This window comes from Taurulus bubalis (assembly GCF_910589615.1).
Source record: "Taurulus bubalis genome assembly, chromosome: 19".
NCBI classification, from domain to species: Eukaryota; Metazoa; Chordata; class Actinopteri; order Perciformes; family Cottidae; genus Taurulus; species Taurulus bubalis.
In genome coordinates this window covers 15,499,192-15,515,776 of record NC_136607.1, presented here as the reverse complement: position 1 = coordinate 15,515,776, position 16,585 = coordinate 15,499,192, and the positions used below count along the sequence as shown (strand labels likewise).

General features: G+C 40.3%; 2 protein-coding genes and 1 long non-coding RNA gene across 3 annotated transcripts; all 3 read right to left on the bottom strand.

The window, feature by feature from the left end:
- Positions 1–23: 23 nt before the first annotated feature.
- Positions 24–4,837, bottom strand: klhl8 (kelch-like family member 8; the record flags this gene model as incomplete). Its single annotated transcript, XM_079235391.1, has 11 exons — positions 24–147; positions 968–1,169; positions 1,735–1,894; positions 1,985–2,153; positions 2,557–2,668; positions 2,775–2,918; positions 3,056–3,242; positions 3,493–3,813; positions 3,954–4,119; positions 4,302–4,363; positions 4,637–4,837. 11 exons carry the CDS (start codon positions 4,835–4,837, stop codon positions 24–26), a joined length of 1,848 nt encoding a protein of 615 aa, XP_079091517.1.
- Positions 4,838–8,031: 3,194 nt separating this feature from the next.
- On the bottom strand, positions 8,032–13,733 carry sdad1 (SDA1 domain containing 1). The gene is made up of 22 exons (XM_079235726.1): positions 13,642–13,733; positions 13,445–13,549; positions 13,050–13,148; positions 12,814–12,924; positions 12,129–12,200; positions 11,943–12,043; positions 11,793–11,850; positions 11,625–11,699; positions 11,411–11,512; positions 11,257–11,326; positions 11,039–11,142; positions 10,732–10,789; positions 10,593–10,651; positions 10,426–10,502; positions 10,163–10,260; positions 9,973–10,049; positions 9,752–9,881; positions 9,527–9,615; positions 9,146–9,336; positions 8,939–9,023; positions 8,337–8,498; positions 8,032–8,239 (listed from the first exon to the last, which is right to left on the bottom strand). The coding sequence occupies exons 1-22, from the start codon at positions 13,729–13,731 to the stop codon at positions 8,192–8,194; spliced, it is 2,061 nt and encodes a 686-aa protein (XP_079091852.1). The 5' UTR covers positions 13,732–13,733; the 3' UTR covers positions 8,032–8,191.
- Positions 13,734–15,275: 1,542 nt separating this feature from the next.
- LOC306752035 lies at positions 15,276–16,585 on the bottom strand. Its single transcript, XR_013771215.1, has 2 exons — positions 16,530–16,585; positions 15,276–15,643 (listed from the first exon to the last, which is right to left on the bottom strand). It is a non-coding gene; the product is annotated as an uncharacterized lncRNA (long non-coding RNA).

Below are 16,585 nucleotides of genomic sequence, written 5' to 3'. Positions count from 1 at the left end.
GTCGGTGATGAGTGGAGCGGCGGTCACATGCAGTTGGCCACGTTGCTGGAGCCCTGGCCCACGTCCCTGATCTGGCTGACGTGAGACGAACAGACAGCGACTCCGGCTCCGGCACGGCAGTGAGACACTGAGCCCACCAGCTCCCATCTGAACGGCAAACAAAACCACAACAAAATAAGAATAAGAATAAGAATAATAAGAAGACTACTCTCGAACAGTCCTAAACAACACAGCAGTGTTTTAATTAGAGCAGTGTAATTAGGTTGAGCCCCGTTTCAGTATCATGAAAGTCTAGTCACACAAATTCAGATTTCATCTGCAAAAGACAGCAACCGTAACCTGAATATCTGATGTGTTTGTTTGTGTGTTTCATTCAGTCAATCATTACAATACAATACAATACAATAAGTAAAGTCACAATCTAATATACAAAAACAGAAAGACTGAAAAGGTATAGGTAGAAGCATAATGCTTATATATTCCTATCCTAAATTATTATCAATTAAATCAGATAATAATAATTCGATATAAAGAAAATTAATTAATTAAATATATACATATACACACATTTGTTAAACCCTCAAAAATTGTTTTAATAAACAATCCTTTTGAAAACCAAAAATGTTAGCGTGTGCCTTTAACTCTGTTCAAGTGTGCAGTGTGCATACTGCTGGCTTTGTTTCTGATCGAGTATTGAATTGCCAACAGGTGAATGTTTATTCAAGTTGTTATTGTCTTATATCTCATGCACTGGTCTCCCTCAACTCCTGGAATATCTAACAGGAACCGAATGCAAGGTGGCGTCAACCTCGGCTCTTAAAATACTGGACACACTAAACCTGATGCATGGAACCACCTACAGTTTATCCTTATGGTTTATTAGAGATATATTTGATCCTCCTTAAATGCCACCTCGATACCTTAGAAACGCATCACATCAAACAGTGTTCGTTCATCGCCTCCTCACCTGTTCATTCGAGGCTCAAAGGCCTCCACTGTGTTCAGGTAGATGTTCCCATTGTGACCCCCGACTGCGAACACTCTTCCCATCACAGTGGCCACCCCGACTCCCCCGCGTGGGGTGGTCAGCTCGGACACGTACTCCCAGCGGTGCAGCCGGGGGTCAAAGCGCTCTACGGAGCTCAGGGGGGAATTGTCATCAAAGCCGCCTTCAGGAAAAATGAGAGAGAGGATTATTAAGAATCACAAGAACTTTATGGTAGTGGTTTTGTATGAAAAAGATGAAGGGTGATACAGGAAACTGGCATGTATGATGTTACTTCACATTAAATAATGTAACTGAGCAAACGACCGATAACAGCCAGTAGGATTACGTTGTTGCTAATGGAGCAGTCACACAAGAGAAGAGGATCTCATGAATCCACACTAAGCCACAACTACTGACCAGGCAAAATGCCCAGACCTCGAATGACTCAATGATTCAAGTGGTACAATAAAAATCTCACACTCACACTGTTAATCAGTTACCAGATAGCTTTACAAAACATGAACTTTCGTCTTTCCTGATTCACAATATTTGTGTGCAAAATTGTAGGGCGTGTGTCTAGGAGGCATGTGACCCGGGTGTCAAAGTGAATAATTCCAGTCACTGCGTTACAAGCAGACAAAATACATCTTGTATATGGAACCAACAGTATCCGGCACGCCAAGTGATCAGATCTGAAGAGATGAATATTACAGGTGATTGGAAATTCATTCATGCATTCTTCTCACCCACTACATAGAGGCAGCCATTGAGTTTGCTGACTCCATTTCCAGCCCGTCTCTGGCCCATCTCGCTGACATCCGTCCACTTGTTGAGGTGTGGGTTAAACCGCTCCACGCTGGACAGGGACGCCACGCCGTCGTTGCCTCCCACCGCGTACACAAAACTCTGGCGAGGAGAAGGTATAATAAAGCAGTGAAGTCCAGAATAGATGTCATATATCAGTTACAATTTATGGACCTTCGTTTGAAGTCTTACCCCCAACGAAACGGACCCCACTCCTCCTCTGGGAGTGTTCATCGGAGCCACAGCGCTCCAGCAGTCACCTTCGATGTCGTAGCGCTCAACATCGTTGAAGCAGGAGTTGTCATCCAGACCTCCAATAGCATAGATGGGACCACCGAGCGCTGCCAGGGCTATACCCCTCCTGAGAAACACATGAAACCGTGCTCAAAGCAGTATATCTATCTACAATTTAAGGACAGTGAATCAATATTGTAGAAAGAAAAAGTTAATTCTTTCTATTTACTAAGACAACATAAAATAACCAAATCAAAATGTAGGATTAACATATTATCAACAGCAGGGTTTTAAACTTTCAGAATCATCATTACATTCCATAATTTAAATTGCTTTGTCCATTTTAGTAGATTTGTAGCTAAAGATTAAGTAGTGCCAGTTTTAAGGAGTAAACTGCAACAACAATTCTGAGGAAGAAAATAATAGAAAGGAAGCTTTTATTTTGGTAAATTTTGATAGCACCCTCTCTCAGAATGTCAGCCACAAAAGAAAGTCCTATTCACATTCAGCATATTGTAGAGTCTGTGTACCTCTTGGTGTTCATAGAGGCTTTCATCATCCACTTGTTGGTGAGGGGGTCAAACATCTCCATGTTGCCCAAGTGTTCGTTACCATCATGGCCCCCAACAGCATAAACCTTGCCTTAGGAAACCAACATCAAACAGACATGGATGTGAGTCTTTATGATCATGTGGCCACCTCTTTTACTTCCTGTAGCTTACTTATATGTACCAGTAATCCCTCTTACCTCCGACAGATATTACACCCACATGACGCCGTCTGCTGTTCATTTCAGGACCAAAGAACCAACTGTTCTTCGTGATGGAGTAACACTCGATGCTGCGAAATGGGTCACCAGAACCCCCCCGGCCTCCCACACAGAACAAAACCCCTGAAGAAATGGTCGGCAAGAAAGAACACACATCATACTTTATGCACACAGAACCTCAGAATAAAACACATTTTAAAAAGATGGGAAAATATACAAATAAAATATGACAACACCAAACGCCTTCATATAAGTAATACCTGCAGTGTGTTTGCGGGGTATGGTGCGAACTGAATACTCAAAGTCCAGCACCACCTTGTTGCTGAGGTGCAGGTGGTAGTTCCTGGCTTCGTCCATCAGGTCGCGGCAACTCAGGTTCCCCTTAATCATCTCGTCCTTAGCCACTGGTCCAGTCAGGAACTCTACAGGGAGCAGGGGGAGGCGCACCTGAAGGAGAGACCAGCGTGCACATTGTATTGTGGTTGTTAAAGTGATTACGTAAAGCTGTGAACACATCTGTAACACTCATTTTACACAGTGATGTAGCTATACCTTGTGGCAATCAGTAAACTAGGTCATAACGTCTGGAGGTACTTACAAAGACAATAACTTTTGAATTCAGGAAGATGCAACATTAATTTACATAAGCTAAACCAATCCACACGCTGAGATACCCTAAAGCTATGAACTCCCTCACCTGAGACATGATCTGGTCCAGCCACTCCTCGTGCTGCTGTGGGTTCGCCTTCAGCCATTTCACTGCTGCATGGTACACCTGCGTCTCTGAGTGGATATTGAGCTCGCTGGAGGACAACAATGTGCGCAAGTGCTGTGGAGACACGCAAATAAAGTCCTCACAATCCACTACCTCAGTGAAGTGTTCGCAGGCATAGCGGTCCGCCATGTCCATCAGGTCCACGCGGTTGTGGCTCTCGGCGAAGGTACGTACTGCCAGGCAGTTGGTGGGGTGAAAGTGGGCCTTCATGTACTCACAACAGGCTCTCGCTACCAACTCCACCTAATAGATTCAAGCAATAATAAAGTAAATATTAAAAACTAAATTGTACAGGGGATCTGTTACATAATAGAATCACGGTTAACCTTTCCCTGAAAATGCAGAACCCCTTAGTTCATGTAAAATAATGTGCATTACTTTACCTGAAGGATGCAGGCAGCATAAAGCAGTGGCTGGACATTGTCCACAGTTAATGTGAGCTTGGAGGAGTAGGCAAAATGCACCAGGTCCTGGATGGCATCGCCGTCAAAGTCCTTGATCTCTATTAGCTCCTGCTTAGCCTCGGACATCTCTGAGAGGAACATGGCCCTGAGGAAGAAATGGCCACATAGACAACACGTGTTGAATGGCAAATCTGAAGGGAGGGGGGGGATATTTGTTTGGGTGTCGAGTTAAAATATCAATAATCTTTCTCCAGAATCGCTGACTTGAAGAATCATTAAGCAGACTGGATGTCCACTAGTAAGAAAAACAAGATCTCAGTCACATACCTGAAGTAAGGGATAACACAAGCCAGCACCAGCTTGTGGCATGGTATCAACCTACTGCCAACCTACAAAAGGGACACAAAATACATGTTTACACAAACGGAAACAAGGCACACCTGTATACAGCATTAATAATCTCACCGTTTATTAATCTCTACAATATGACTGTTCAGGCAAATTACAGTGATTACAGCAGCTATTTAGGGATTAAAAGTAGAAGAAAAATGTTGATTAATTAGGCTCACATCTATAAAATATTCTTTGTGAAATCCCAACCTTTAACCTGATTTCAGCAAACAAACCTGGCTCTTTCCTTGAGTATAGATAGAGTGACCTACCTTCAGCGTGACGTCACAGAGCTCTCCTACTTCATAGAAATGCCTGAGGGAGTTATGGAAGTCCTTCCAAGCCTCATGAGCCTCAAAGATAAAGGATCCATCGGGCTGACAATCTGCTTTCGATGTCTTGTTTACAGGCCGCTTGTCCTGCTTGGGCTTCAGTTGCTTAGCATGGTCTTGCACCATATCCCCTGGTGCCATAGCTGGCTACAGGTAACAACACCTATAAGAGAGATGAGAGTTTGACAGAAATAATCTCTTAAATCAATAATTAATCAGTTGAATTGAGAGGAAATATTCAGCAACTGTGATAGAAAAATCATCATTTCAGTCTTTTTTTAATGTGCAAATGAAAATTCATCCCTGGTTTTAACACCTCAGCTGTAAAGTTTTGGCTTATTTTCACAGTTTGTATCTTTGCTAATTTGATATTGATGGGGATTGGACTGTTGGCCACAAAAACAATGAATTTGAAGACGTCTTACATTTTGGGAACTTGTGATTGGCATTATTATATTCCAAAAAAGATTTAAAATATATATTTATTGATAATAATCAAATACAATTGTTTATATATGGCGCTATATATGGCCTCTAGCAATAACCAGGCCAAATGTTCACTGCCATTGACTGCATCATGTAAGAATAACTTGCAATTTGAAATGAAACCCCAACTCAGTGCAAATAACATTCTACAGGAAACAAAAGGGAAATTAGTGGTAGAAGACATTGCTTGCCCAGTGAGCAAGTTTGGTCAATATTCCTCCCCTGTCAGTATCACTTCTCCTCTACTCATTTAGCAGAGACTAACGTGAACAAAAAACAGGACATGCACATTCCTCCAAGCTAACATGACACACCATGCAGAGAAAACTGCAATCAAACCCATACAAAAATCCTACCTATTGCTGAATCAGATGAAAAATCTCCACAGTTGATATGTCACAGAAAAATTGAGAGCAGACAGCAGAGTCCAAAGCTCCACCCACACCTTACAGATGATGCGCTGTCTCTCCTTTAAGCTATGTCTCTGAAACTGAATAGACTCAGTGTGTCGCCCCCTCATCACCAGTCCTCTCAGCTATAAGAGCAGAAACATCAAGCCCCATCATATGCACTAGAGATCAAAGACTCTCTCTCTCCACTTCTGTTCTCCTAGACTTCATCTTTTAAACCACGTCGGGACTTTGAATTTGGTGAATATTGCGCACAGATTCGGGGAACACTTTCATGGCCTAAAGATGATAACATCCTCAGTTGTATTATTTATGAGGAGTGAGATCGTCAATAATTTAACGACAGATGTATTGCACGGCTCAACTCCAACGGGTACACACTAAAAAACAGTATGTGCCAAACAGCAACCTCTTTTTAAATTCATCCATATTTTTTATGTATCTGCCATCTGGATACAAATGGGACTCTCACAAAGCAACCAACACACCACATTTGGTTAAAAAAAAAAGGTACCCAAAAGATGAGTGTCTAGGGGAACACAGCAACTACCCTCTCTGCTGTGTTTCCATGTTTTCGGCCTTCCCTCAGAGTATTGTGAAAGTAATTACCCAACTAATGAGTTTGCTTCCTGCACACTGAATTACTCAACTTGTGGAGGCAGCTTGTGAAAAAGAGTGATCAAAGTCCAGGACTACTGGCCATGCAGTCACATGTGCACCCTTTTTTTTATATCACATAATACAGATACAGTTGTGCATCCTTAGTCCTCACTAACTTTAGTTTAGCACATGCCCAACATGTACAATAAGGTGACACATATAGTACAATGATGTCACATTTACATCAAGCTAGTTGGCTGTTTAATGTAAACGACAGCTAGCATCTATTCTACAGATGCCTTTAACGTTTAAAGTATTTACACGTGTCTTTGGTGTACGATACAAATAAGTACTTGTATTCATCGCAGCCGGGCATATAGTTAGATAATATCGGGTTTCCCTGTTGAGAAAAGTTGAGATGTGAGAGGATGTACAACATCAATCACGTCAACAGCTAGGTTAGTGAAGATGAGCTCGGGTTGTGGTCACGTTAGTCATGACTGGGGACGTTCACGGCGTCCTGAAGGACGTTATAAAGCCACCGAGGCTCATACTTAGACACGACGAGATTAACGTTTACGGTTAACTAACGTTAGCTTGTTTGCTAACAGCAACTAGCAAGCGGAGTTAGCATCCGTGCGCGAGCTAGCGTTAGCTGGCAGGGGCAAATAAACAGATTCCTCCGGGTAGTTTTTTAGCGGAAATACTAATTCAGAAGGCAACACATTACATTGAACAGTCGTTGCGCTAGGTAAAAACATATTTCATTTAGATACCTCATGTCGTAGAGAGAATTAAGATGCCGGTTTCATTGAGCGGAATGTTTGGCATTGGCACGTTTGTTGTGTTTCCAGGTGCCTCATGGGTATTGTAGTTTTAAGGCGTTACCTGAACAACGACGATATTAAATGCTTATTAGAAGCTCATGCCAGTTGTATGATCATTTCTTATTTTGTTTCTGAAGCAGATCAATGTGACACCTTGACACATCAAAATGTAACAATGTTTCCAATAAACAGACAGAGGGCTCTACGTTATTTATTTCCCCCAATAACTGATAAACAAACAATGTCAAAGTTGATAAAGTGTTACGTTCTTTAGTTATGATGGAATGGTCTTATTTCATCTTCCTGTCGAAGAGTTCCAGTGAATTATGTTGAAACTAAGTCACTATACTACAGAGAAATGTGCAAAGTAGGGAAATGTTAGACTGTAATTACAGTGGCTGTAAAACTATATTGACCAATCAAATCTTGTCTAAAATTATACATTAACACCATTTCATCCTGATTAGATTTTTATTTACTGTAAATCGGTGCAGCATCTGCATATTTCAGCTGTAAACACACATATTGAAAACAGTTCATTCATGTGGACAGATGGTATACTTGTGCATATACACACGCACACACACACACCTCAAAATACTATTTGTGGGGTCCACGTCCATAGATGCCTGAAAAAACTCTAAGTTTGCTTGAAACTGTCATCACAGGAGTGTTAGAACAGTTAGTGTAAATAAGAAACGTATGTTTTGTATAAATAATACTTTTTCTTTGAATGGGATCAGATCAAAACAAAGACATGGCACATACAAATGCCTAGTTTCAGGTTCAAGATTTACACTTTGTCCCTGCCAAGTTAAGATAACTAGATACATGGTGCTACTATGTCTATCAAACTAAAGCTGTCCAAAAACAACATCCAGACCCTTTTTACTGTAAACTACTGAAATACATAATTTTCTTGTAATTTAAACTGTGATCAATGGGAGTAAGAGCGGGAAAACATTACAATGAGACCTACATCCATACAGAAACAGTCACACAAGAATTCTCAACAATTGTTTATTTCAGAGCAGTGTAAATGTATCCAGTTCATCTTCTGAAAATAACAATAAACTGTTTTGCAAGCTACTTGAAAGATAAACAATAATATTTTACATTGTCACCATCGGACGGCCACCACGAAGCGAATATAACAATCATGTCCGCGCGTCCTACTTGTACTGCTTCTTCCTCTTCAGGAGAGTGTCCCGTAGAGAAATCTGGATAAGGAAATTATAAAAAAAAACGTCCAGTTGAAAAGCCACTTATATTAAACACAGTAAAAAACAGTAGCTATTTCTGATATGTGTGACCTACCTGTTTGTCTCTGAAGGAGCGTTTGCCTTTGGTTCTGACACCCTGACTGTGTCTCATCATCATGAAGTTCTTCGTCTTCCTCTTCTCCCGGTTGCTGGTGCTGGCGTGTGGGTTCAGCTTGGTATGCTTCTTGACAAAATCCTTCCGGTCTGGCCGCCCCGCCTGAAAAATCAAACGCAACATTAGAGCCAAAATAGTTAGTTGATCAATAAATTAATTGAGCGATAGAAAATTACTCAAAAAAGTGTTTTAATACTCAAAATAAAAACACAGAAAGTTTACATTTCCAGCTTTACATATCCGATTATTAGCATTAGCGTTCAGTAATAGTAAAACTATAGTTTCTGTTTTTCTTTGTCACCCTTTGACATTTTATAGACCAAACAATTAATCAAGAACATAATCAATAGGCTACTATTTATAAAAGGTCCACATCTAGATGATAATTATGACAGACTGGACAGAAGAACATGTAAAAGACGGAAAAGCTCTTTGTCAAGCTCTTCTTTAAAGCATTATCTAGTGTGCAGATTCTATTTTTCATAATAACTATGAGTAACTCCCGATAGGAATAGTTCAAAACAGTTCACACTAGGATTTACCATTGCTGTTGCCAGGCGCGTTTCCTTGTCCGACTTCGGTTTCTTATGCAGTTTCTCAATATTCCTCAAGGTCAGCACCTCTCCTCTGAAGGATTTGGAAAGAAAACAAGCAAAAACCTTAGTATGATCCCTTATCTTTACCCCCCACAACACATGTATTTCATCTTTGTAAATGCTTTTAGCTCTTTGTTCAAATAGCTTTCTAACCTGTTGTCGTCCTCATCGTCGATCTCCACATGTGTCCTCTTCTGGCCCTTGCCTGGTGCAGCACTGACCTCCTTGGCCAGCTGGACCATACGGATCTTCTTGAAGTCATCTTGAGTGAGGAGCCTGCTGCCGCTGACCGCCGCTGCTTTGGCTTTTCTTTCCTCGGCTGGCATATTCTTAAGCTTCTCCGTCTTACACACACACACACACACACACACACACACACACACACACACACACACACACACACACACACACACACACACACACACACACACACACACACACACACACACACACACACACATACTATATTAGAACAAAGATGCCACACAAAATTAACCATCGGCATTTGATTAAGCAATCCAGTTTTATTCTCACCACTTCTCCTGTGTCTTCGTCAGAGTGGTGAACATCCACCCAGTCCCCATCTTCACCATCATCACTCATACTGGCGCTCTCCCAGGCATCTGTTGTACAATGGGTAAAAAAAAAGAAGCATAAAATATAGATCATCTCTATGCACATATGGACACTGGATTCTGATCAGTTCAGCCACTGTAGTCCAAGCCTATAGAATTAATAATAATAAAAAAAGCTGCTTACCTTCATCTTCCTTTCCCTCGTTGTCCCCCTCCTCCACCTCCAGGACTTCAGCTCCAGGAATGTAATCTTTAGCCTCCATCTCTCCGTAGTCTAAGATCTTGGCCTCTCCTGATGCTTCAGTGGGTCTCCCCTGGACAACAAGTGGCACAATTATTTACATTTTAATAGACAGCACTTTGTCACAGTGGCGGTTGTTTTTTTCAGTAAAAGTCTTGGCTCACCCTGTCCCTCTTGTGCAGCATCTTTGGGTTAAGACTCCTGAACAGCTGGATCAGTCCTTTCGCAGACATCATCACATCTGAAGGCAAATACAGACAAAATCATGTTGTTTTGTGGGTGAATACACGTACATGCAGATATATGCACAACCACTTATTGCATTCAGATTTGTGATTTAAAGATAATACTCACTCTTGTCCTTGTGCATCTTGTACTGAGCCAGGTCCTGCAGCAAGTCTTCACTGAGGGCGAGCGGACAGCGGGCTGTCAGTTCTTTGATGGCATTGATGCTTGATACAAAAAAAAAAGATATGTTGAATTTACTATAACACGTCAACGTAATACTTGGCATGCTAGAGTATGGAATTTGTATTTGAAAAAGTTTTCCCATCACATTTTGCACCATGCAACCTGTAATCAACTGAAACCAGAAAAGAGAAATGGCTGCTACTCACCCCACAGTCATCACCTCCCCAGAGTTTCTGTCTGTCACAAAGTTGTTGGCGATGGTCATGATTACAGGTTCGATGATCTGCACAAGGGGGAATGTGTGAGAAGGTTTATACAGGAATCCTTATGTTACATCCACACGTGTTGACAGAACAGATGGATCTTAATGTACCTCTGGTGGGACCAGTTGATGGGAAGCCTGGGCAGCACACAGGAGAACCTTTGTCACCTCTAGAAAGACAGTTTGTTTAAGACATCTCATCATCAGAGGTCAAAACGCTTTAACTTACTTAATTGGGAATTATGTTTACCTCTTTGATGGGGCTGTAGAAACCTCTGAACAAAGGCATAAAAATTGAAGAGGAAGAGCTGGAAAAGAATTAAAAAAAAGAGTGTTATGCTTTTATTATTATTCCCAGAACCCTGGTACAGTCAGAACTACTTAGCTGTTGTTATTGCAAAGTACTACCCTTGAAAAAAAAATGCCAGCAAAGCATATCCTGCACATTATTCATGCAACGTTGCCAATATTCATGAGGGCCAGTTCTACAGTAAGTCATTTGCCATCAAGCTAAACAAGGAGTGCACAAGCTAGCTGATGAGAGCCGCGTCACTCACCTCGTGGATTCCAACCAGTCTGGATATGAACTCCATCATCATCATCTTCACCTCGAAGCGCTCTTTGGAGCCTTCCAACTGCTTCAAGAGTTTCTCAGAGAAATCTTTGTAAAAAAAAAAAAAAAAAAAAAGAAGATAGTTGATGTAAATTGTTACACAAATGACGCCGAACAAATTCTTTGTGCTTCAGATGTCGTGGGGAAGACGGCTGAGTCTACCTTGCGGATCATGGATGAGGTGAATAGCAGAGAAATTGAACACTTCTGGCCTCTTCTTTTTCTTATGTTTCTGCAGTCAGAACAATAAAGATTATTAACTTGAACACAAATTACACAATACTAAGTCATGACATAGTAGTTACAAGAGTGTTACCTTGAGGACTTTCATGGCCTTTTCCATCTTCTTCTTGTTTTTACAGGTTTTCTTGCCAGTGGAGTACCTCACCTTCAGGTCTCGGACTGTTGGTCCCTCCGCCTGCAAGACAAAGCTGTTCCTTGACAAACATATTTGTATATCTTAAATATGCATTAAACAAAAATGACCTCTTGTATCAATCAACTAATTTATATATATTTTTGGTACTTGCATCAGATTCTGAATCACTGTCATTTTTCTCATCCTCATCTTTTCCCAGAAAGAATTTAAGAGCGGCAACAACGATCTAAACAGGAAGAGAGGCAGGTGAGAAATGTACAGGGCTGCCACTCACGCAATATAATAAGCAAAGCATTGCCTTCAATGTGAGAAAACATACCTTTGTAACCTTGGAGAAGCACGCCGTTGTTATGACATTAACTGTCTTGGCATCGTTCCTGCGACACAAACAAAAAGACAATCAGACTAAAGAAGCAAGAAATAGTAAGAATGTCTTGTAAAGTAATTCCAGTTTATAAACAAAACCCACCATATGTTTCTTTTGTAAAGCTCCACCATTACGTCCAAAGAGATCTTTGCTGCCAGGGGATTACTGTCTCTCAGCATGGTGTACATGAAGTTCTGTAATGTCTGAAACCAACAACATTATCACACATTATACTATTTGAAGCTGCTGTAGTCAAACATAAACAACGTAACACGTGTGAGGACTTACTGTGTTAACTTTGTGGTTTTTGTGCTTGGAATTGATGTTTTTGATATCTGCAACAATGTGTGTGTACAGTGTCTGTTGAGAGAGAGAAGCAAATGTTTAATTCTGGGAGGGGAAGAACAAAAGAGCCCATGTCTACAACTAAACATATGAATACAGAAGAAAAGCCAGTCTGTCTGAGTTATAGATTCATTGCTATACAAGGAAATCAGACATGGTGAGCATAAACAAAATGAGTGAAATTAGCTTGGTGCAATAAGTTGTGAACAAATTCCCCTTCTGCTCAAAACTACTACTTTTAACTAGAAACGTTAAGAGCAGACTTTATTAATGTGCGTCTACAATTTCATGGGGAAAAATGTAATAAGAGGGCTGCAACTAGCAATTGTTTTCAATGAATCTGCAGATTATATTCTAGATTTAGCGATTCATTGTTGGGTCTTTAAAATGTCTATCAAAGTCCAAACCCAAAAGATATTCAGTTTAATACCGCCATATTTGATAGCATGAAAACGGCATTTTCTGCCATTTGTGCATTAAAAATGACATGACGATTAATCACATATCAAAAGAGTTGCCGATTATTTTTCCGTCCATCGATTAAACGATTAGTCGACTAATTGTTGCAGTACTACATGACTACATGCACAGAGAATATATGTCGGAGGGTTGAGAGCAGTGCTCTCACCTTTCTGAGAATTTTGTCGTGACATCGCAGCAGCTCAAAGAAGAGACCCAGGAGGGCAGTGGGGTCGATCAGATTTTTATTCCGCAGAAGAATCAGCGCTTTGCAAAAAGTCTGACAAAGACAGGAAACAAACAAAAACATTAACAGACAATACATTTGCATGAATATCAACAAACTCATCTGTTGCGAGTATTGGCAATGACTCATAATATGGATAGTAACATAACTAGTCTCACCATTCTGAGATCTGGCTCTATCATTGTGTGGTGACTCATTAATAAGCCAGACAGCTCTTGTGGAAAGGTGGCCAGCTGCTGCAGGTAGCAGTGGTTAACCTGAAGGACAAGAAAAAGTTTAATTACACAACTTAAAGAAGTTGCTACACATTAGAGCAGTGCTGAAATGCAACCAAGTACATTTACTCACTTAAGACTTCCTCTACAGTACATCTCAAAGGCAGATATTATACTTTTTATTCCACTATACTTATCTGGCAGCTCCCCATACAACCAAGTACATTTACTCACTTAATACATCCACTCCAGTACATCTCGGGCAGATATTATAATTTGTATTCCTCTATATTTATCCGACAAATCCATAGTGGATACAAGCGTAATAAACACGGTACCTGAGCGAGAAACATGACCAGATCTGCCAGCTCCTTGTTCGGCTTGTCAGGCTGCAGTTTGAAGATCTGCAAATTGGACTGGTAGTGTCGATACTGCTGCTGAAACTGTTGAAGGAACAACAACCACCACTAGTTATTAGTTACTGCAGAAAGCCTACTAGCTAACCACGTTAGCACTTTTGGCTAACAACACTTACCTCTTCTACGTAGGACTGCGGATCTCTTTTTATAAGATTCTGCAGTTGTGGCAAATTGGTTGGCAGCTTGTTGTTGTTTCTCCCCGACATGTTTAAAGAGTTTCTTTACCAAGTGAGTATCGAGAAAAGTCTGAAAAAACAGCGGTTTACAAGGCAAGCGTGGCATATGTGTAGGCTGCCATTGAATTGCAGTGGAAAGTCACTTCCGGTATTACATGCGTCACTTCCGCTTTTAATTGAAAGGCGACGATTTACCAAACGTGTTGATTTATTTCTGCACTGCTGATCATGGGTGTTTAAAATATTTAAAATTCATAATGTTACGCACGTCTAACTTTTAAAAAAAAACTTTTGTTTGAACCTCCGTGTTCCACGTGGCAACACTAAGACACATTTTACTGCTGGTTGCTTAGATTACTTAGATTGTATTAGAGAACTAATTCAGTCAAGTCTTGAAAAAAATGTCGTTATGCCACCTCTGCTTGTAGATGACAGTTTAAACTGAATGAAATATTTAGTGCACGTGTGCCATGGCCTACATTAAAAGGATCAGAATGACATGTCTTATACCTCTGGGTTGTGGAAATCAACTCTTTCCAATGTCATGTTAAAATATGCCTTCAAAGTTATTTAATTTCTGTTTTAAGAATGAAGAGAAAGGCAACAGGTTTGATACAGCATATTTTACTGCAAATGAGTAAGACAAGTAAAACATTTAAAAAAGGTCATGTCATACTCAAAAAAGCTGATGACATTACATGTTTCAAACAAAACAAGTTGAGAGCTCAAACAAATGTAAATAAATATAATAAAAACAATGTGATGTAAATATAAAACATGGGATACTTTACACTATTCACACTAAATCCCCAACTCCCAGGTTTTTTTCCAACCATTAGATTCTAATGGCTGCACCATGTTTATTGGATCGGTCCTGCACAGTTCTTGACAACCACGTAAATTAAGTCCACTCATGTTGAGCACATGCCACATGCTCATTAATGTGAGTCACGGATGACATCCTACCTTAAATTGGCAAGAGCAGAACATATTCTGAGAATCTTGTTCATTTTAGGAGCCATGTTATCCGAAACATGCGATGCCATTTTGTAAAGCTTCAAACTACTGAGTGCCCGCTCCATGTGTCCAATGGTCTGCGCCTCAGTAGTGCTTGATGGCTTCATCAATTTAACATGCCTCTTAAGGAACAGCAACTCTTGTATGGAAGATCCTAGTTCTGCCATGATCTCATCTCCAGGTTTGAACTTGTTTAATAATCCTGAGTCTATGGTTATGAATTTGTCACTGCATCGCCCTCCATAAACTGCAGAGATGAACATGATTAGTCCACATGGGGCAACGGCAACCACATATTTCACCGTGTCATAATACTTTTCGTGCAATTCCCACCTTGGACCAAGATTTTGGGGTTTTTGTACAAAGCTCTTACAGCACTGTAAAATACATGTTGTGTTCGGTGAGTTCTTAAAAGCTTCGGGCATCGTTGCTTGAATGGTTTCTTTAGGAAGCCACCGAATTAGAGGGTGCAAAACTTCCTCCAGTTTGTCAATCCAATATGAGATTATCTTGCTCGCACAGTTCTCTGATACCCAAAAAAACAGATTGCTCAGAACACTGATCTCACGGTTGGACTTTAATTTTATAAGTGTCAGGAGAATTTGATCCCGCACAGACATATATGTAAATTCATGGCTAGCATATCCTTCCAGTGATGAGACAAGGATGTTGAACACTTTCAGGGCTATACCAGTGTAGAACAAAGCCATCTGGTCATTTTTAATCAAGAAGTATCCAATCTCATTACGTTGAGTTTTCTTATCATGCACATCTTCTGCACTGTCCATCTTGCAATAATCATGATCATGTTGTACAGGTTCCACCCAATGTGTGTGAACTAAACGGCACTGTGGGTCACAGGGATTTGCTGAACTTGAGACGTCAGTAGGGCCCGAGGGAGTCAAAGTGAAGTCAATCGAGGCTTCTGACAAAAACACAAAAGTATGGCAAGAGTTAGGAGAGTAAATACCGTAGAAAGACACTGTGTATCTGAATAACTTGTTCAGTCCCCAACACAGTGTCAACACATTTTAATATTCTGTTTGACAAAGAAGACTTTTTTTTTGGATAATCTAACAGGGAGGGTATGATGTTGGTAGCCAATTTAGGATTCAAGTGAACTCTTTTTTTTTTTTTTTTTTTTAAAGGCAAGGTGAATGGTTACAATCCATTGCATGTTTAATCACTGCAAAAACAGCTTTATTGTGCCACTTAAATAATAATAATTTGAGACTTACATTGATTGTTAGATTTACGGTAACTCAATCCATTCAGTCTCTGCATAATATAGTTTTTTTCAAATTACATTATAGAATATAAACAATATGCAAGGATGGATATCAGTAGAATGTTATGTCAATCATGATACTGCATATCGGCAGAAATACAAAGCAATACTTTTGTAATACTACTCTCCATAATTGTGTGCAAACAAATAATAATTAAGATTCAATAGTAATCTTATTTTTACTTTTGCATCGGCCTACATACTGAGAAGTGCAATTGCTAAACACGTCTGTTGGTGATGCAACTGAGGTTACGGGCTGTGTTCATCATTTGAAAATATTAACCACCATAATAGATACAAACATTTTAAAAGCACGCACAACTACAGACTTATGTATTTTTTTAACGTTACGCTACGTAACGCTAAAGCGGCCAAACACGCTGCACTGCTTCCGATTTCAAGAGTGTTGCGTTTGACGCCAACTGGTTCATGAGGATATGCTGGTGTGAACTGTTGAGTTACACGCAACTCTGTTTTTTGAGTCAAGTTACTAAAAGTGTAAAGTTACAAGAAAAGGACTTACTATCCACCGAAAAGGCAACTTTCATGGATTTCGCCATTCCTGAAAAAAGTCAACAA

Coding starts and splice junctions, on each gene's coding strand:
- sdad1 (XM_079235726.1), bottom strand. CDS start 13,731: ATGTCGGGGAGAAACAACAACAAGCTGCCAACCAATTTGCCACAACTG. Junction 12,044..12,128: donor AAAACCACAAAGTTAACACA/GTAAGTCCTCAC, acceptor TGTTGGTTTCAG/ACATTACAGAACTTCATGTA. Junction 11,513..11,624: donor ACAGTGATTCAGAATCTGAT/GCAAGTACCAAA, acceptor TTTGTCTTGCAG/GCGGAGGGACCAACAGTCCG.